Genomic DNA, 21,728 nt, shown 5'->3' on the forward strand with positions numbered 1-21,728 from the left:
TATATTTAAAATGTATATATAAATTGACATATAAATGTTAAATATAAAAGCACATAAATATAAATGTATACAGACTAATATAAAGCCTGTGTACACATTTCAATCAGTTTAGGCAGTTTTGACAGGCCGGTCACCGCAAAGCATGGACTGAGATGGGGCAGAGTTACAAGATCCTCTGTCCCTGCAGTTTTCTGGATATTTAAGGATTTTCTTCATATAACGCCATTCTGAGAGGACGTTATATAACGTAAAGATTTTTCAAGTAATCTAACTATTTGCTTTGCTGAACAGCAAAAAGCGTTATAAGCACTGTAGAGAGCAATGGCTGATCCCTACAGTGCGGTACTCTGCCAGATGGGAATTAATGGAGAAGATAATTGCGTTATCTTCTCCATTATCCCATTACTGAATAGTGGAAATACTTCAAATATGCATAAATGATAGTTTCCACATTTTTTAAGTAAATAAAATCATTGCTTAATAATAAACCCCTATATCACATAAGCCATAGACAGGTCAACAGTCAGGGCAGGGGGCTAGATGCATAACAGTCTGACATACAGGGGAAAGCAAAAGCAAGATAATATCAGACAGCCGGGGATATATTTACTGAAGTGTTTTTTTTTAGAATTGGAGATGTTGCCCATAGCAACCAATCAGATTCTAGCTATTATATTCTAGAAGGGGATAGATAAATGTTAAGTAGAATCTGATTGGTTGCCATGGGCAACATCTCCACTTCTAAAAACCCACACTTTAGTAAATATACCCCACTGAGCGCTAATACTGGCCATCAATCTTCTTGTATAGGACGAGCTCTTCAATTACAGGATCTCTCACTCTCCTGCTAACTAGTATGATACACATAGACCAGGGGCAGGAATGGAATCACCCTGTTACGTCAAGGAGTAGAGAAATGACAGAGATTAGTTATGTTCTTTTCTCTGATCCTTACACTATTCCTGACTAGAAACAGTTGAGATATAAGTTTTGATGTTTCCAATGTTTGGACCGAATGGCTCATTCACAACGACTTTGTGTGAGAGTTGGCACGCCTGTTATCAGAGCCTAATCTTCTGCAGATGCATCTTCAATGGACATTGTTAGATAACGCGTTTATGTACTGACGTGTTTTGCCGTTTTCGCTGCCATTAAGCAGTAACAAAAGAATTATGCTTGCAGAATTTTTGATACCCGAGACGTAATCCTCTTTTGTAATAAAACATACACAGGCAAATGTTTCTGCGCTGTGGAAATGACATGCACTGCGCAGCTTTGTGAAGTGGGGTTACAGTTTGGTATTTTTGAAACCCCTGAAAACAAATTGCTAAGAGGCATAAAGAAGAAACTGCTATTCAGTAGGCCAGAAAATAATCTGCCCGTGTGAAGGAGCCTGAATTGTTTAGATCAAATGTATTTTGCTAGAAACTTTCATTGTGCGCTTAAGAATAATACAATCAAAACACATATTAGTGCACGGATGGTATAATTACAATATAAACATGAAAAGACAGCATAGACCTTACTAGTTTGTGCCAATTAGGGAATACTGAAGGCCAATGAGCAGAACAGATTGCAATGAAGCTTATCTAAACTACATAGAAGACATAATTCGTCATCACTTATTTTTCACAAAAGCATGTGAACAGTAACACTTGATGATATTGCTGAACACCACTTTCAGGTGGCGTTCAGCCCCCGATAACCTTCAGAGGCTGCTGTTTACACGGCAGCCTGTGAAGATTCACAATGCAGCCACACAGCACAGGGATCTACTCGGATCCCTCCCCTGCTGTGTCTGCACTGCCGAGCCCCAGAGCTCAGCTCGGGGACTGCAGACACGTGGCTGGCTCACCGAAAGAAGACAGGTGAGCCGGGCTAAAGAGATGCGGCAGAACGAAAGGCAGGTAAGATACCGGGGAGGATCGCAAACCCGCAGGGAGAGGGAGTTGCAAAACCGCGCTGGGGGTGGAATGTCGGATAGTACACCCATGGGGGAGATGTCGGACACCCGCAGGGGGGGGTTTCGGACACCCGCAGGGGGGGAGGGGGCGCTGGAATGGATTGTACACCGAGGAGGGAGGAGGGGTGTCCGATTCGTACGCCCGCGGGGGGGGGGGGGGCACTGATGTCTGCAGCCTGTCTTCAAGATGCACATGCGCAGCTGATATGACCTGACAGCAGAGTATCGGGGTGACAGCAGGCTGGGTATGACCTGATGGCAGAGTATCGGGGTGACAGCAGGCTGGGTATGACCTGATAGAGTATCAGAGTGACAGCAGGCTGGATTTGACCTGATAGCAGAGTATCAGAGTGACAGCAGGCTGGATTTGACCTGATAGCAGAGTATCGGGGTGACAGCAGGCTGGGTATGACCTGATAGCAGAGTATCGGGGTGACAGCGGCTGGATATGACTTGGTAGCAGAGTATCAGGGTGACAGCAAGCTGGGTATGACCTGATAGCAGAGTATTGGGGTGCCAGCAGGCTGGGTATGACCTGATAGCAGAGTATAGAGGTGACAGCAGGCTGGGTATGACCTGATAGCAGAGTATCGGGGTGACAGCGGCTGGATATGACTTGGTAGCAGAGTATCAGGGTGACAGCAAGCTGGGTATGACCTGATAGCAGAGTATTGGGGTGACAGCGGCTGGGTATGACCTGATAGCAGAGTATAGAGGTGACAGCAGGCTGGGTATGACCTGATAGCAGAGTATCGGGGTGCCAGCAGGCTGGGTATGACCTGATAGCAGAGTATTGGGGGGTGACAGCAGGCTGGGTATGACCTGATAGCAGAGTATCGGGGTGACAGCAGGCTGGGTATGACCTGATAGCAGAGTATAGAGGTGACAGCAGGCTGGGTATGACCTGATAGCAGAGTATAGAGGTGACAGCAGGCTGGGTATGACCTGAGGGCCTGATTCAGAGCCGGACGCTATTTGCTCGTTCAGAAAAAAGGGCCGAATATTTAAATAGAGCGCTCGCTCTTTGTGGTCTGTTGACGCCTCTATGTCTGAATGAGCGAACGAAACATGCGCTCGCTATTTTGTAAAAAACGCCCCCTGGCCGCTCGCATCCTACGTCATCTCCGCTATTTATTAGATTAATCGAATACATCGAAAGGTGTATGAACTGCTCGCAGTGCTTGTGGTAGGATTTTCCTACCGCAATCATGCGAGCAGTTCAGGCTAACAGAGAACCAAGTGACATGGCCGATGACGTTGCTTTGTTAATTATGCACACCCTTAAAACGCCCGTTTTGACCGTTTGGCACGCCTGCGTTCGGATCACCACTCCCCGTTTTCAAACACCTTCCCCTGTTACCACCCACAAACGCCTCATTCTGTCACTCAAATTAGCAGGCAATCGCTATTTTGCGAGCACACAATTTCCGACCGGTTCGCGCATGCGTATTACAACCCATACGCATGCGCAGTTGTGCGAACATCGCTCGGAGCGAACGAGCGGCCGCTTACGAGCGGCTCTGAATCAGGCCCTGATAGCAGAGTATCGGGGTGACCGCAAACTGGGTATGACCTGATAGCAGAGTATTGAGGTGACAGCAGGCTGGGTATGACCTGATAGCAGAGTATTGGGGTGACAGCAGGCAGGGTATGACCTGATAGCAGAGTATCAGAGTGACAGCAGGCTGGATTTGACCTGATAGCAGAGTATCAGAGTGACAGCAGGCTGGATTTGACCTGATAGCAGAGTATCAGGGTGACAGCAGGCTGGGTATGACCTGATATCAGAGTATCGGGGTGAGAAGAGGCTGGGTATAACCTGAGGCCCTGATTCAGAGCCGGACGCTCTTTCAGAGCGCTTGCTCTGAATCAGGGCAGTGTTTTTTGAGCCGGCCTTCTGGCCACTCGCTAAGCTGTGGGTGACCACCCACAGCTTTGTCGAGCGGCCAGGTGATTGTCGCGATGGTCCCGACCATCGCGGCTTGCGATGAGACCCTATGGTAGGGTCTTTTCTGCCGCAAGCCCCAATGAGCTTCTGGCTCTAACAGAGTCGGAGGCTCACCACTGACATCACTCGTGATGTCAGTTGGGCCGCCCCCAAATGGCAGGTGTTCCGTTGGGAACGCCTGCGTTTGTGTAGCCACCCCCCTACCCCGCCTACAAAACGGGGCGAGCTGTCGGTCAATATCAACAGCCGCCCCTTTTGTAGTGAGTCCCGGAGCGAGAGAATTTCTCTCTCACTCCGGGGCTCGCGCATGCGCACGCCGGAGCCGGCTCTGGCATGCGCAGTGGGGGACCATCTACCCGCTGGCGAGCGCTGTGCATCGGGTGTGGTAGTGACTAATAAACCTGCGGATGGTAGTGTGATAGAGTAGATAAAGAACTTTTAACTGTGGAGGAGGAAAGGGAGGGGGGGGAGTAGGGGAGGGTCTGCTGGCATTGTTGTGCTGGTTTCCCTTTGTTCGTAGGACCACATGTGCCTGACTGGTAACTGGCATCTATAGAGCACCACTGAGCAAGTTACTGGGTACTGCAGCCACTGTGGGGGAACATTACCGAACACTACTACATGGTTTTAGTTATCCTATTATAATCAGGAGAATATGAATTTAAAAAGTATTTAAAAAAATATTGTGTGGACATAGACTTTGGTTAAAACATGCGCACGTGTGCGGAGGTGCAGGAAACATATGAACAAGGTGCGTGACGCCGGGGCCTCTTCACCAGAGACAGTCATAATTACAGAGCGCAGGACGCAGGCTGACAAGCAGATTACATGACTGCTCTCTGTGTGGTTACCTCTGCACCGCAGGATGGCCCCGTTTACTAGAAGAGAATGAACCTTTCTATTTAAAATGCACTAAAAATAAACATTGAGAAAAAAAAAATAATAATTTCGGCATTGCCAGGACGAGACGCCATAATATGGTGCAGCTCCCATCGCAGGGTTTTTCTTCTTAAATAAAAAAAAAAGTTCTGAAAACTATTTAAAAGCTATTACACCGCAGAATACCGACAGGATTAGGTAGTGTCCTAACCCTCCCCTTAACCCTCCTATCCCTAATCTTCTCCCCCTCTGCATCCTAACCACTGCATGCAGCCTAATTCTTTCCCTTCCCCTAATGCCTAAACCTGTCCCTTCCCTCAGCCCTAATACTTACCGTTGGAATTTTGGAACCGGGACTCCGGCGCTGACATTCTGCCTGTCGGCATCCCAACCGTCTGTATGCCGACTACATTCCCACATTACTCCCTAACGCACAAATATCTCATGTTAACATTTCTCTGACCAGTTAATGATACCTTGAGGGCGCTAATAACCATTATTTTAGTATTTCCTACATTGAAGCCTTTATTAAACCGTTACCCTATAAAGAATTACAGACAAAAAGGGTAAATAAACAATATTTACTTTTATTTATATAATTAAGGAATGTTTTATAAATTGTTGTTGTTTTTCTGTGATGGCTTATTTATATGATACAGCAGTGTGCACAATTACTAATAAAATGAGCCTTAGGACCCATATCCACTGACATTAAAAGCTGTGCCTGTTTTTAATTCATGTGCAAAGCATGCAGCCACTCATGTAAATGGAGTATTTATTCCAACTCCCCCCTCCCCCCCCCGCCCATTTATTCTAATGTAGCTGTGCAATACATGTAGAAACCCCACTGAAATTAATGGACCACTGACAAGAATGCAACTCCCCATCTTCATTCCAATCCCCCATTTATTCTAATAGAGCTGTGCTCTACATGAAGAAACCCCACTGAAATGTATGGACCATCAACGAGAATGGAACTCCTGAACATCATTCCAATGCCCCATTTATTCTAATGGAGCTGTGCTCTACATGTAGAAACTCCACTGAAATGGCTTTGCCATTGACAAGAATGGAACTCCACATTTTTAGATAACATTATTCTCTATTGCATGTTATAAATGTAGGGAGACTCTGGGACTCTCCTAAGTGCCAGCCAATGCAGATAGCATTGAAAACTGATTCTGATTGACTCAGCAGTTAAAGAGGTTCCAGGCCAATTCAGTACAGCCAATCTGTGGATTTTTATTTTTATTCCTGTGGATTACATATAAGGAATATTTTCTTGTGGATTACAAATTAAATATTCCATTGAATTGCTATTAAAAGATTCTGCGTGAAATTACAAGGAAATAAAATACAATCCAATTATAAATATGTTTTATTACTAAATTGGTGAACAATGTTTTTTTCCTATTAATTATACTTTATTTACAAATTACCTTGTGCTATATTTAATAATGTTTATTGTAGTTGTATATGGGAAAGATTTCTGGACTGCACAACCTGACTATATATGATGGGAGGTGCTACCTGATGAGACTAATTGCAGGCACAGAAACAGACAAATCTCAGGTGCACAACTCCAAATTATTAATAATATATATAAATGCAATAAAATTTTACAATCAATAGAGGTTTTTAGCATAATCATGGCCAAGGTTATGGGCCTACCCACCATATCCAGGTAACCTCTGTAGGGTAGGTCCCTAACATACTAGGGTTCAAATCCAGAGCGCAGGACCCCCCAAAACTGGCCCAGCCAAGCTGCCCCAGGGCACCGCCATAGTAAGAAAAGTAAAGAGATAGCTAGGAGCAGCTGCAGCTGCATATGAAGAATGAAAATAATAAAGTGAACTACATGTATAATAAACACACAGTGAAGGGTTAAAATGTGTTCTAAAGGAAAATGTGTTGTAATGCGGTGCCCTGAGACAGATTGACCAACGCAATCCAGGGGGACCCACACCCCAAAAATGAACCAAGTTGCACTACAGTATATAACTTGTTGTGCACCTGAGATTTGTCGGTTATTGTAGTTGTATAATGGGCGGTGGTTTTAGGGGTCCCTTAATATTATACTGGGACCACTAAGGTTGCAAAATTTCCACTACGGGGTCCCAATATTGTTGATTACCCTGTTACCCCCTTTTTTTGCACCTCCCCGCCATACAGGCTACAGATTACACTGATCACATTGGGATTGGAACCCATTACGAAGGCAAATCTCACACTGTGGGTTTTACTGTTAATAATGGGAACCAGGCTTGTATTCTATGTATTTAATAGGAACCCACTCTCATTGTCCCCATTTTAGAGAGCCCTAGCCCATGCTGTCAAGTCCTGGGGTAGTTGAAGAATTTGCTGTGGTGGGCACACACTGCTCATTTTTAAAGTTATTTATACACTGTACTTTCCCATTAATTTCAATAGCCATGTGGAAAGACCACTGAAATGACTGGACTACACAAGTCAATAGCAAAAGCTCAATACTGTCTTGGAAGCATTCACAAATGTATATTGAAAACACATCTACCGTATTAATAGCTACTAAAATACATAACAAATGCTAATCGGTCTTAAATCATAGCTTCCAAATGCGCTTTGCATTTTATAATGCAATGCCAGCGGGTAACTGCCTTTAGTACAACCCTCTTCTCTATATTTAGAAATTACAGTTGATTCGCTGGATCCTTTGATTGGTACCTATCAGTTATAGTGTTCATTCTAGCACCCTGCATCTGTCACAACCTATACAGTAATTATTTCCAGCCTGGGGTGTGGCTCTCTGCTCTGGTGCTTCTAGCACACTCAGCCGACGCAACAAACTGCTGAGATACAGACCACAGTGCGCTAGAAGCACCAGAGCAGGAAAGTGGAACTGCGCGAGTTGTGACAGGTGCAGGGTGCTAGAATGAACACTAGTAGTACATATTACTACATTAAATGAGAGCCACTCCAAGGGGAAACTCTGCATGAATGTTCTGTTATTTCTTGACTTTACACTATAATCTATGTAACAAAAGATCTCTGATCTCTGGGATACAATATATAAGTGGTGCACTTATTTATCTCTCTATCTCTTTATGGTGTTATGTAACAGGTATGGGAATTATTACATTAGAACTATTATTTTATATTTCTTCTGACTTAAATACACAACATGTTACAACATACTTACTTTAACTTTGCATGTTAATAGTTTTTTTCTCTTTCTTACATATTAATCTTATCTACTGGCTCTCTTTAAGTCCTTTTGAGTGTGGAATTATAAGACGTGTGCCCTGATTAGGGTGGCAACCTTGTGACCCACAGTAATAATGGCGCAAAGCCTTCATGTCCCCTTCTTTCTCCTGTCTGCCGCCCTCGGAACCACTTTCTTTATATGGTTCTTGGAGTTCAGATTTCTGGAAGACAGCTTTTCTCTTGACCCTGACGACGCTTTTTCCCGCGAACCAGACAACGCTTTTTCCCGCGAACCAGACAACGCTTTTTCCTGCGACCCTGTTGATGTTTTTTCCTTGGAACTTAATGGAAATTTTTCTTTTTTCAACTCAAAATTAAGCTGCAGGATAAAATTAAACAAAAATAAGACATAATAAAACATGTATAAACATCATTTATATGACTACACATAAACCATAAATAAAATGATAGGTTTCTGGTTTTTATGCACTATTTTAGTCCCCCAGTCATATAGGGCAGATTCATTTAGCCGCTAAGTTCTTTCAGGATATTAGATATTACACAGTACTGCAATGTTTAAGTACTATTATTTATGGTTTACATATTTCGGGGTCAAACCTATTAGGTGCAAGCTTGCAAAAGCAAGTTTGCTTTCTGAAATTCGCAAACATTGCACGAATGCTCGCTCCCGAGAAACGCAAGATCCAATTAGAAATACCTATTCGTGGCGAGGGTGATTTATAATAGCAAGCGACTTGGGAGAAGGACATGAAAAAGTGGGGAAACCATCCTCGACCCCAAAAAAGTGACAACTTTGTTAGCAGAATCATATAAAAGGCTGTTATTGGACACAAGGAAAGTTTTTAAGCGTTGTCTCAAACGGCTAATTTGTGCATTTTCTTTAAAAAAAAATGTAAAAAACAATTCTAAAAATTAAACTTTTTTTCGTTTAATCTCAAACTAATTAAACGGAAAATGCAAAAAAAATAAATAAAAGTAGATAAAAAAGTTGATTTTGTGTTAATTTCAGGCCACTTTAAATTATTTCAATAAAATGTAAAAAAATAAAATAAAAATATATATCATTGGAAATATGCTTTCAATAAATTTGGGGTACCTAAACTAACAAAAAATTGGTAATGGTAATTTGAGGCAATTGTTTTTTTTTTAAACCCAAAAATTACATGTAATTTTTGGGCCAATTGAGCTAACTGAAACTTCTAATAGCCTAATTAGTCAGTAGAGGGGAAGTCCAATGGGTTCTGCACAGTGTCCTGACATTGTTATCTTAAAATAAAGATTTTCCCTACCACCTCACACCCTTAGGGTGTGCGCTCAAAAAGTTTGGAATTGGATTCCAACTGCACTTTGCAGTGTGAGTTCACCGAGAGAACTGCTCGCACATGCCTAATTGGACTGCCCAATTAATTTGTAACATTTATTGGAGGCTGAAAACCACCCGCACTTTCCTCATCAATTGTTATTCTTCTCCCTTCTGCATCACGTGATCCCCACACCTCTTGTAAGCTCATTTGGGCAGGGCCACATTTAAATTCTGTTTCAGGACACAGTACTTAGTTTCTTTGTGACTTAGGGATCTATGTACTAAGCCTTGGAGAGAGAGAAAGTGGACGGAGATAAAGGGATCTATTAATTATATTAACTGTCAGGGTCCGTGCGGACCCCGTTAATTAATATACTAACTGGCCGTCATCATAGCTCTGGCACGGAGACAGCTAATCCAAAAATCAGTTGTCTCCCCAAAAAGCTTCACTGCTCCTTTCGGAGCAGTGAAACTTAGCACTGCCAAGTCGACTCAGCAGTGCTAGTGCGTCTGCGAGACCTAGAGCCCCGACGTACCGCGGAAGGAGCCGGACAGGTGCGGAGGAATCCAAAAGGATCCCTCTTCACAACCTGGGACTCCTTTCCAGGGAAGGAGCGGGGTGGTGCTGCAAGCGGGAGCAAACGCTATTTGAAGAATGGCGAATGCTCCTGCAATCAAGCTCCAAAAATATTGTATTTTCGGAGCTTGTTGAATTTCTGGCCCCATACCAGTGTATGGGAACAGCGGTCCATTCCGCAAGAGGAAGGTAAGTAGGAGATATCTGTGATACTTGTGTATGGGGACAGCGGGCCATTCTGCAAGAGGAAGGTAAGTAGGAGATGTCTGTGATACTAGTGTATGGGGACAGAGGTCCATTCCGCAAGAGGAAGGTAAGTAGGAGATGTCTGTGATACTAGTGTATGGGGACAGCGGGCCATTCCGCCAGAGGAAGGTAAGTAGGAGATATCTGTGATACTAGTGTATGGGGACAGCGGTCCATTCCGGGAGAGGAAGGTAAGTAGGAGATGTCTGTGATACTAGTGTATGGGGACAGCGGTCCATTCCGCAAGAGGAAGGTAAGTAGGAGATATCTGTGATACTAGTGTATGGGGACAGCGGGCCATTCCGAAAGAGGAAGGTAAGTAGGAGATATATGTGATACTAGTGTATGGGGACAGCAGGCCATTCCGCAAGAGGAAGGTAAGTAGGAGATGTCTGTGATACTAGTGTATGGGGACAGCGGGCCATTCCGCCAGAGGAAGGTAAGTAGGAGATATCTGTGATACTAGTGTATGGGGACAGCGGTCCATTCCGGGAGAGGAAGGTAAGTAGGAGATGTCTGTGATACTAGTGTATGGGGACAGCGGTCCATTCCGCAAGAGGAAGGTAAGTAGGAGATATCTGTGATACTAGTGTATGGGGACAGCGGGCCATTCCGAAAGAGGAAGGTAAGTAGGAGATATATGTGATACTAGTGTATGGGGACAGCAGGCCATTCCGCAAGAGGAAGGTAAGTAGGAGATATCTGTGATGCTAGTGTATGGGGACAGCGGGCCATTACGCAAGAGGAAGGTAAGTAGGAGATGTCTGTGATACTAGTGTATGGGGACAGCGGCCATTCCGCCAGAGGAAGGTAAGTAGGAGATATCTGTGATACTAGTGTATGGGGACAGCGGTCCATTCCGCAAGAGGAAGGTAAGTAGGAGATGTCTGTGATACTAGTACATGGGGACAGCGGCCATTCCGCAAGAGGAAGGTAAGTAGGAGATATATGTGATACTAGTGCATGGGGACAGTGGGCCATTCCGCAAGAGGAAGGTAAGTAGGATATGTCTGTGATAATAGTGCATGGGGACAGCGGCCATTCCGCCAGAGGAAGGTAAGTAGGAGATATCTGTGATAGTAGTGTATGGGGACAGCGGGCCATTCCGCAAGAGGAAGGTAAGTAGGAGATATCTGTGATACTAGTGTATGGGGACAGCGGGCCATTCCGCAAGAGGAAGGTAAGTAGGAGATGTCTGTGATACTAGTGTATGGGGACAGCGGGCCATTCCGCAAGAGGAAGGTAAGTTGGAGATGTCTGTGATACTAGTGTATGGGGACAGCGGGCCATTCCGCCAGAGGAAGGTATGTAGGAGATGTCTGTGATATCTCCTGCATTACCTTTTTGATGCATGGCCCGGACACTTATTATCTACAAGCAGGTGAAAATGTTAATTTTCACCTGCTTTTGTAGAAATTAAGTGATAATGAATATTATTATTATTATTATTATTATTATTACTACATTTTATTGATAGGGTGCCACAAGTGGTCTGCAGCACTGTACATAGTAGGACAGTACAGGGTACACAAACATTACATAACAATACAGTAACCACAACATAAACAGAGCACAAGTAACAATTAGCACCACAATTCTCAGTACACAATACAGCTGGGAAGGTGAAGGCTGTCATTGAAATGCTAGAGAAGAGGGCTGTAAGACAGTAGGGAGGAGGACCCTTCTCCTAGGAGCTTACAATCTAGGGAAATAGACCCCAAAGTGCCAACCAATCAACTCCTAACTGTCATTTTCAAACACAGCCTGTAAAGTAGCAGTTAGGAGCTGATTGGCTGGTACTTTATCTCCATCCACTTTATCTCTCTCCAAGGCTTAGTACAATAATCCCTAAATATACAGCTGTTGCTAAACCCCATTCCCCAGCGTACTTATCCCCGGCTTACAAATACAGCCAATCTTACCACTGTGGCTGCGTCCGGACCAACGATTACTGTTGAGGTCTTTGGATAATAACCATTTGCCGAAGCAGTTACAGTATACGTATCTGGTAGTAATAAGCGGAAATAATCCCCTCCTTCACCTACAAGAAATAATACGATTTACAGGGGTGAAATGTATTGTTTAAAATTGTTGTAGTAAGGAAAAACAGGAGTTTGGTACTTACTGTAAAATCTATTTCTGGGGACACTGCTACTCTGGGTAAAGAGGCTGGACACTTGGAGCTGGCACTTGACTAGTAACTAGTAAAATAAAGACACAACTCCTCTATATGCTCCCACCATCATGGGAGCTCAGTTTATTAACTAGCAAAGCCCTAAAGGATTACTAACGACCCACATCGTTCGTCGGTCAGTGCATACACACTGGACGATTTGAACAATATCATTATCGTCCACATCGTTCATAAATATCGTCTACTGTGTATGCGGCTTAAGTTTCTGCCTTCCGTCCAAGGCACCATGTCACACCCCTAGGCAGCACTCACTGCAGGAGTAGATTGAGCCTGGATGTTTTAAAGTGCTGGCCAGATGTGCACATATGCCTATTGGATTGTCACTGGGATACCGACTATTTAGATGCTGGCCAACCCCATTTGTGAACATTGTAGAGAACAAGGAGGCCATCTGTTCTATGGTTGGGCAAAGTATTATCAATGTAGATTTTTAAGGCCTGGACCAAATCCAGAACATGTAGAGCAGTGATTTCAAACCTCAGTCCTCAAGGCACACTAACAGTCCTGGTTTTAGTGATATCCATGATTGAGCACAGATGGTTAAATCAAAATAACTGAGGTTCTAATTAAGTCAGCTGTGCTTAAGTATGGCTATCCTAAAACCTGGACTGTTAGTGTGCCTTGAGGACCGTGGTTGGGAACCCCTGCTATAGAGGTTTTGCAGAACAGGAGGGACTGTCCTACTTGAAAGCTTTTAGGACAAGGTCCTGATTGAAATAGAAAGTGGACAGAACCTTTGGGTGAAAGAATGACTGAGCTGGAAGAAACAACCTATCAAGATTAAAACCCAACAAGGAAGATATATAGGACAGAGCTGTTTTGTCTGCCAATGGCCAGCAATGATGCAATCTTCTATCCAAGAAAGCACAGCTCCACTGTTTCCAGTGACTCAAACTGGACCCAGATTAAATATAAATGCCAAGGAGGAACAGGCGGGACATTAGATGGTTGGATGTGAATACCCTCCTATCTATACTTTAATAATCCAGGCCAATTTCCGTTGACATTTTTTTTTTTTAAATCTAAGCCCTGATCCAAGCTAAACTGCAAGTAGAAAAGGAGGCGTGGAAGCCTAAACAGGCAATGTATGTCTTCCAGATCCGGTGGTAGATTATTACAGAGCTGGCTTCTGGATCCGAAGCACGGTCTAGATGATCACACTACAGAGACCGACAGCCTTTAGAGTCTTAACTTCAAGTTCCATGTCGTTAAAGACAATCCACCAAAATTGGGATAACGGACCTCGGCCAAGGTGGCTCCCACAGCATGGCATGAAGATCTACATCTTAGAATTATCCTTTATTTATATGGCACCACAAGGGGTCCGCAGCACCTTTACAAAGTACATAAATAGAAACATAAGCAAGAAAAAAGTGCCTTATAGTAAAGACCATTTCAGGACATGGTATAAACATTGCTGCATCAGTGATCATATTACTCAAATAGGCAACAGGATGACAAAACCCAAGTGTTAGTTTCCATTGTAGGCAGTAGGGAGTAGATGATGGAAAAAGTAAGGGAAGGAAAAGCACACGAAGGAAGAGGGCCGTTCTCATGAGAGCTTACATTCTAAAGGGAGGGGCAGACAGGGGTGACACAGGTGGGGGAGACAATGAGCAGGGGGCATGGAGAAGTGGGTTAGGATGAGAAGTGGATGGCTTTGATATAGAAGTGAGTCTTGAGAGCCCCTTTGAAGTTTAGTAGAGAGGTTGAGAGTGTGAAAGGGAAAGGGAGAGAGTTCCAGTGGTAGGTAGCAGCACGGGCAAAATCTTGGAGACCGCAGAAATTAATCAGTTGGGAGGAGAGTTGGCATTCGTTTGTGCAGCAAAGTGGGCGGGAGGGTGTGTCAATGAAAATAAGGTCAGAGATGTAAATGGGAGAGGATTGGCTGAGGGCTTTGTAAATGAGTGTGAACAGTTTGAATTGGGTTCTGAAGGGGAAGGGGAGCCAGTGTAAGGTTTGTAGGAGAGGGGAGGCAGATTTAGTATGTTTGCAGAGGAAGATGAGCCGAGCAGCAGCATTGAGGACAGATTGGAGTGGTGGAGATGAGAGGTTAGAAAGGAGGAGGTTACAGTAGTCCAATCTGGAGATAACCAGTGAGTGGATGAGGGTCTTTGTTGCCTCCGGGGTGATCCTGGAAATATTGCTGAGATGGAAACAGCAGTACTGCGAGAGGTACTGGATGTGTGATTTGAAGAAGAGGGAGGAGTCAAGGATCCAAGACAGCACACTTGGAAACTAAAGGAGATGGTTGTGCTGTCAATAGATAATGAAATTGTGGGAGGTGAGTTTATTCAGGAGGGTGGGAAGATGATCATCTCAGCCTTAGACATGTTAAGTTTAAGAAAGCGCTTGGACAACCAGGAAGAAAAAGCACAGAGACAGCTGTAGATACAAGTGAGGACAGAGGGCCAGTCTGGCGCAATGAATATCATGTAAGCCCCTTTTCTCTTTATACTTTTGAGCACTGGCGTGAGAATGGAGATCTGGCAAAACAAGTAGCCCAGATGAAACAACCAACTGACTGTCATGGCGGCAACCAGGAACACTTGAGGATCCCTGGTTCGATCGAGCTCTGTACCTGGGAAACTTATAGTTCAGTGAGAAGCAGTAAAGTGTACCGCAGTATTCCGATACGAGGCCTGATTCTGAAATGCGAGTAAAGCAGTTCCGGATTAAGGCTTGTGGAGGCCCTGGGGAATCTAAGTTGCGGGGGCCCCCACAAAGTCACACGGAGCCTACCCCTCCCTCCCCCTCCCCTAGATTACTTACCTCTAGTCCTTTGAATATGGCTCTGTGTTCTGAATTCAGCAGCATAGTCAGTGCTACTGCATATAGCATCTCCTGAAGCCCCACATCAGTGATCAGCGTTATGGACATGATGTGTCAACGGACGCTGATGAGGGGACTCGGGAGCCGCTCTGCGCTGTATGCAGCAGCGCTGACCGTGCTGCTGCATTCAGAACACAGGGCAGCGGCACCCGAGTCCCCATCCGGCAACAGGAGCTGCTGGACACTTGTTCTCAGCAGGGTGACCGACCCTGTGTGGGGGCTCCTCTGTGTGTGGGGGCCCTGGGGCGACTGCCCCTGCTGCCCCATCCTTAATCCGGCCCTGCATTATAGCAAAAAAGAGCAGTAACTTCGCCCTTTACAAAGCCCTGTTGCACTGCATGTGTGGCAGAGAGATTTAGATTTGGGAGGGACGTGTCCAAACTAAGATCTAAATTGCAGTGTAAAAATAAAACTATCCAGCATTTGTGGGCTACATGCAAAACTAGTCAGTATTTACCCCACATGCAAAACTAGTTAGTTAAGTGCCTGCTCCAAGTGCCCAGCCTGTATACCCAGATTAACAATTCCCTCAAGAATGTACATTAGAGAAATACAATTGTTGGAGAATAAACTCACCAGACATAATGTTATGATTGATACCGGCAACTGATATCACGGCATCGGCTATGCCATTATTATTTTCATCGGTCACCATTCCTTTAATACCTTTGTGAACCTTGACAGGAAAAGAAACAAGAAGTAATGGGAGCACTTAGTTGCTGCCAATCACTTATCCCTGGGTCACTGTAACTTTATACTATGCACACAACTTTTTGTGTTTTTAACTACAGATTAATATATCACAGGTTAAATGAGCCCTGTTTCTCCACTTCCACTGAATGTCAGATAGTTATCTGCGCTCCACATCTTGCTCATCTCGGCTTAAAATGAAGGCCAGGAAAACAGGATAACCTAGTCCTAATACTTTTGATTATTTTACTGCAGGAACTGATCTCTGCCACTGAAACTCCACCGACCATTTATATTCATATTAATTATAAGTGAAATAAATACCAATGTTTGGAAGGGTTCGTTATGAATGACCACCGGACGAGAGCCCGGCGGTCAAAATCCCGACGCCGGTTGGTCAAGCAGCGGAGGTCCCAACGGAGGTGAGTAAACTACCTAACCCTCCCCTCACCCCCCTAACCCTAACCCTCCTTTAGGGGTGCCTAACCCTAAACTCCCCCATTACTGCCTAACCCTAAATCCCCCCCGGGGTTCCCTAAACCTAACCCCCCCCCCTGCAGCTATGAGGATGTGCGGACTGTACTTACCTCTTTCAGTCCCGCGTCCTAGATTCCGGCGTCAGGATTATGATTGGCGTCGGTATTTCAATGCCTATCAATAATCCCTAGCCGGCATTATGCCGCCGGGATTGTGACCTCACATGACTGCATCCCGTTTTGTGGCACAGACTGAAGGACAAAGGCTGCAGAACTAATACGTGTCCAGCTAAATACAGTACAAAGCAGCAGCCTCTGTACAAATATAAAGTACAAATAATTTGATTGACAGCAACCATTTAGGACGGCACTTCTGGCCACAGCGCCTTAGAGGTGTAGCTACAGGTCAGCAGGAGGGAATTACAGCCTAATACACCTACATACAGTAAAAGAGGGGAGCAGAGAATTTGTCTGGGGGCTCACAGACACAGGGAATGCTTCTGTAGAATCCGGCCCCATAGAGGAAGCAAGTGACTCACTAATCAAAGTGTCACCTTAACAAAAATGTCCTTTTCAAACAAGACATACACATACAACATCCAATCCTTCACAGAGTGCACTGTGTATTTAAATGCCCCCAATTCCAGCTCGGTGAGAAGAACATAGAGACAATTCTTCTTCTACCATATGTCTATTACCAGTACAGTTTGTAGAGTTTTAGGGCCTATAAAACAAAATTTAGGACTGAGCTTAGTCTGTTCTAGGTTTGTTGGCCAGTTTCATATGAACTGTAAAGTTGGATGACCAACAAAGTGAGTAGTGTATGTAGTTAGTGTAGCCGTGAGCAGGTAGGGTGCACGATGTGTGCTCTCTGTATTACACTCTTCCTACATCAATTTCCTTGTTTACCCTCAGAGGTCTGTTGGTGAAAGTAGCTCATTTACAGGAACCTCACAGCTATAACTACACAGGAGCCTCTGGGGGTCTAACAGGTCCGATACGTCAGACAGAGCAAACATATAAAACATAATCTCAGTATCCAAGTGTCAGGGAAACAGAACCGATGTTTCATAACAATGGCTCAGTGATGGCACCAGTATCCGATGGTCAGGGCCTGAACTAGGTGTGTGCGAACAGTGCCGCCGCCGAGGGTGCAGGGGTCCCTGGCACCTACATTCGGCAAAGAGAATGGAGAGGACAGCATATGGGGTAGGAGCAGAAGGGACCACTGATAAAAATTCATGGTTACCTACATACTTAGTCAAAGGGAAGACTGGGTTATAGTAGGACATTCTGTAAAAAAAAGCTACATGTTACAAGGAAATAAAATGTCCTTTACATACCACCACATTCCCACCGAGCCTATGGATTGTGCCTGCACCTGGATCCCCAACGCTGCCCTCATCCCTCCTGATCTCCCCATGCAAGCTACTTATCCACTCCAACTATACCATACTGGACGAAGCAGCAAGATGACCCCCCAAATGGACCATGGTTGTGGCCCCCAAATCTTGAGGCTTGGTGCAATTCTGCTCAACTCATTGTCTTTTCCTCTTAAGTTTAAACTAACCTCTCCATAGATGTTATATTACTGTGACCCTTGTATCCAGCCGATCTGTGTCACCCCTGTCTGTCTGCCCCCTCCCCTTAGAATGTAAGCTCTCACGAGCAGGGCCCTCTTCCCTCATGTGTTTCTCCTTACACTTAATTATACTTTAATATACAACAGCACATTACCCTTCTCTGCTGACACCATGCTGCTTATCTAAGTGTTATGCAGCAATGTATTAATCATGTATCTGTCCTGCATTGTTTGTACTGTTAATCAGGGCCGTAGCTAGGGTAGTGCGGCCGGTGCCATCGCACAGGGCACCACAGGTCAGGGGGCGCTGTTTGGGCCTGTCAAATTTCTGTTTATTATCATTCTCACTTGTAGCTTCCTCTTATTTCATCCCCAGCATCTCCTGGCCTCTCCTATCTCTTCCCTGGTCCTTCCCCATAAGTCCATTCCCCTTTTTTGGGTGCATTATGTCCCTTTGAAAAATGAGGGGGGCGCCAATGCTCTTTCTGGCACAGGGCACCAAAAAGTATAGTTACGGCTCTGCTGTTAATAACTGTATTCTTGCGTGCTCATTTGTTTATGAACATTGTAAGGCGCTGTGGAACCCTTGTGGTGCCATATAATTAAAGGATAATAATAACTTAGGACGCTCCAAGCATTCCTCATGTTTGGGAGCTGGTCCGGCACAGGTGTATTTCTATGTTTTCAGACAATCGGTGGTGATCGAAATTTTAGGTTTTGTTATTTTCTGAAGACGCTTGGATGCCTACATATACAGAAGGGGATCCAATCCAAGGGTTTGGAGCGTATGACATTTATAAAAAAAAAAAAGATTAAAACATGCGGTGTGCAAGTCTTGTCTTTATTTTAATATTTTTTTTACAGATGGACTACAGGTGCCAGCAGACCCTTAATGTCCAGGTATGCTGATATTTGTTGTTCCACAAGTGTCAGTATGCCGAGGCAGGCTTGCTGGTTCCTGTAGCCTGCCTGTAGAGGACAAATTACTTTCTATTTTTTACACATTAACCCCGCACCCACCGCCACCGGGGGGAGCCCAGTGCTGGTAGATACTCAGGAGGGTGGGACCCCAATTTATTTATGAGGTCCTGACTTGCCTGGGCTGACCAGCTTGGGGCTCGTTAATGGTATGGCAGGAGGGACCTCACGTCAATTTTTACCACTATTTTCCTGTACCAGAACAAGCTCATTTGTCATGGGGTTTGACCTGAAATATTAAAACAGACGGCATTTAGAGCTGCAAAAACTGAGAGACATCAATGCCGGTAAAGTTACCCCTAAGGGGCTCATTTATCAATGAGTTTTATCATACACGATAAAAACGAGTGATAAAATTCATTGCGTATGATAAATGGTGCTCCAGCCAATCAGCTCCCAACTGTCATTTTTCAAACAGATGACAGTTAGGAGCTGATTGGCTGGAGCACGATTATCATACGCAACTCGTTGATGAAGCCGGGTACACACTAGACGATATTTTGACCGATCTGTCCTCATCGGGCAGTGTGTGCCTGCTATGTCGCTGATGATGCGCGCTCCTGCAGGTCCCATGGGCGATATCGTCAAATGGGGCCATGCTGCTGAATGCAACATGGCCCCCCCGTCCCATCGCTGCTGGCATCGGCAAGTGTGTACGGTACCCGCCGCGGACAGCATGGTGCTAGGTACACATCATTAAGTGTCTACCCAGCATAAGTCTCAACATGGGCCCCTAACAGTGGGGAATGACAAATCTATTAGTTTTTATTGTTGACTTTGTAAAAGGGATATATCTTTCACTACATTAGTATATGGTAATGTGCTGCTTTACATAACTTATTCAGACTCAGCCAAACCAATTTCAAGCTGAATAGTTATAACATTATTACCTGTTCTAGGAATGTGATCAGAGCCTCCCGGTTACCGTACCACTCTCTTTCCAGCTCTTCCTGACGGGGAAACTTTTGGCAGCTGAGCTCCAGTGTTATATCAAAGCAATTTTTATGAAGGTAGTTAAAGTCCTGCATACCTGGTGTGATCACAAAGAGAGGAAACAGAACTGGATCAGAGAGGTCGAAGTCGTACAACAATTCGAGAGAACGTGCTGCTTAGCTAGGAAACCATTGTCATAATGGTATCCGGTTAGATGGTCGACAGCAACCATTTTGACATAATGTCTACACCACAATCAGTGGCGGGCTGGGCCGGGGGGCAGGGTCTCATGTGCCCCCTGGGCCGCAGCGTCATGCGGGCCGCGGTGCAGTCTGTGTCTCTGTGACACAGCTGCACCGCGTGTGTTGCGCTGACCGGACGGAGTTCGGTCAGCGCTACACAGCACAAACACACAGCCGCCGGCGCCGGCAGCTGTGTGTTTGCTTTAGCAGCTGATGAGAGTCAGACAGACTCTCATCGGCTGCTGCTCCCGCAGTGGGTAATGGGAGTGACGCGTCACTCCCATAATGCAAAGCTGCAGACGGAGGAGCTGATCTCGGCGGCGGGACCAGGAGCAGGAGTGGGTGTCAGGTAAGTGTTTTTGTTTTTTTTTATATATTATGTGTGTCTACTGCGGGGGTTCTGGCACTATAAGGAGGAGACCACTACTGGGGGCGCTACAAGGGGGGGGGACTACTACTACTGGGGGCACTACAAGGGGGGGGACTACTACTTCTGGGGGCACTACAAGGGGGGGGACTACTACTGGGGGCACTACAAGGGGGGGCTACTACTACTGTGGGCACTACAAGGGGGGGACTACTACTGGAGGCACTACAAGGGGACTACTACTACTGGGGGGGACTACTACTAGGGGCACTACAAGGGGACTACTACTAGGGGTATTGCATAGGGGGGAGGGGACTACTACTAGGGGCACTACATAGGGGGGAGGGGACTACAACTGGGGGCACTGCATCGAGGGACCACTGCTGGGGGCTCTATATAAAGGGCAATAGTGGGGGTACTGCATAGGGGGAACACTACAACTGGGGCCACTATTTAAGGGGCACTGTATAAGGGTTACCACTACTGGGGGCACTATATAAGGGGCTTACTACTGGGGGCACAAGGGGCACTGCATGGGGGGGATCACTACTGGGGGAACTACTCGAGGCCTGCATATGGGTGTCCTCTCCTGAGGGGGGGCGGGCACCGTAGCACACACTTTCTTTCGGGCACCCTGGCTACACGCTACTCCTCTGCCAGGGCCGCCTGCATGCATTTGCCTCCAGGCTAAAAGCTGCCAGCCAGCCCCTGACCACAATGTTGACTTTAGAATGTAAGACATGTCGACAGATACCATGTCAACATCCTCAGAATATCGGCATATCCACAATGTCAACGCCTGAAATGTTGCCATGTGCAATTTCAACATTTTGAGGACCTGTTAGAAGATGCTGGAACCGCCGCTGCTGCCAGGAGCAGGTAAGACGCAGCTAGACCACCAGGTATGATTGCTCGACAGTTATCATATTGACCTGCATCATGTCAACCAATCATACCACACCCATCAACATGATCCCTTGGCTTAGAGAGCGCCACAACCTAGACATAGTGGAGGTTGGCATCGTGTGGGTGAGCCATTATTCAGCCTACCATACCAATAGCGACTAATGATATACCTAGAGCAGAAAACATTGGAAGTTCCTAGTGAACACATAGGGGGAGATGTATCAACCCTCGAGAAAAGGTTACCCATAGCAACCAATCTGCACCTGTCATATTATAGGCTTTGCTAGATAAATGACAGAAGCTGATTGGGTACTTTGCGCAATTTCTCCACTTTATCTCTCTCCAAAGCTTGATACATTGTCCCCATTGGCTGCATTGTTCCAGCTGCCATAGTTGCTTTGCCCACTG

At 45.4% G+C, this 21,728-nt stretch overlaps 1 protein-coding gene across 2 annotated transcripts in view; it reads right to left on the reverse strand.

The window, feature by feature from the left end:
* Positions 1-5,407: 5,407 nt before the first annotated feature.
* The window catches only part of CPN1 (carboxypeptidase N subunit 1), a 91,127-nt gene continuing 74,806 nt past the window's right edge, over positions 5,408-21,728 (reverse strand). Inside the window, exons 6-9 of one of the 2 annotated variants that reach the window (XM_088452157.1) lie at positions 19,763-19,902; positions 15,723-15,822; positions 12,043-12,161; positions 5,408-8,352 (exon numbers count right to left, since the gene is read on the reverse strand). In XM_088452157.1, the coding sequence (XP_088308283.1) occupies positions 8,122-8,352; positions 12,043-12,161; positions 15,723-15,822; positions 19,763-19,902 (590 nt within the window). In that variant the 3' untranslated portion in view covers positions 5,408-8,121. Of the gene's footprint in view, positions 8,353-12,042; positions 12,162-13,211; positions 13,648-15,722; positions 15,823-19,762; positions 19,903-21,728 lie in introns of those variants that run through there. The other variant, XM_088452158.1, reaches the window with a different exon arrangement.

This window comes from Taudactylus pleione, unplaced genomic scaffold (genome assembly GCF_031769625.1).
Source record: "Taudactylus pleione unplaced genomic scaffold, aTauple2 ptg000034l, whole genome shotgun sequence".
NCBI lineage: Eukaryota > Metazoa > Chordata > Amphibia > Anura > Myobatrachidae > Taudactylus > Taudactylus pleione.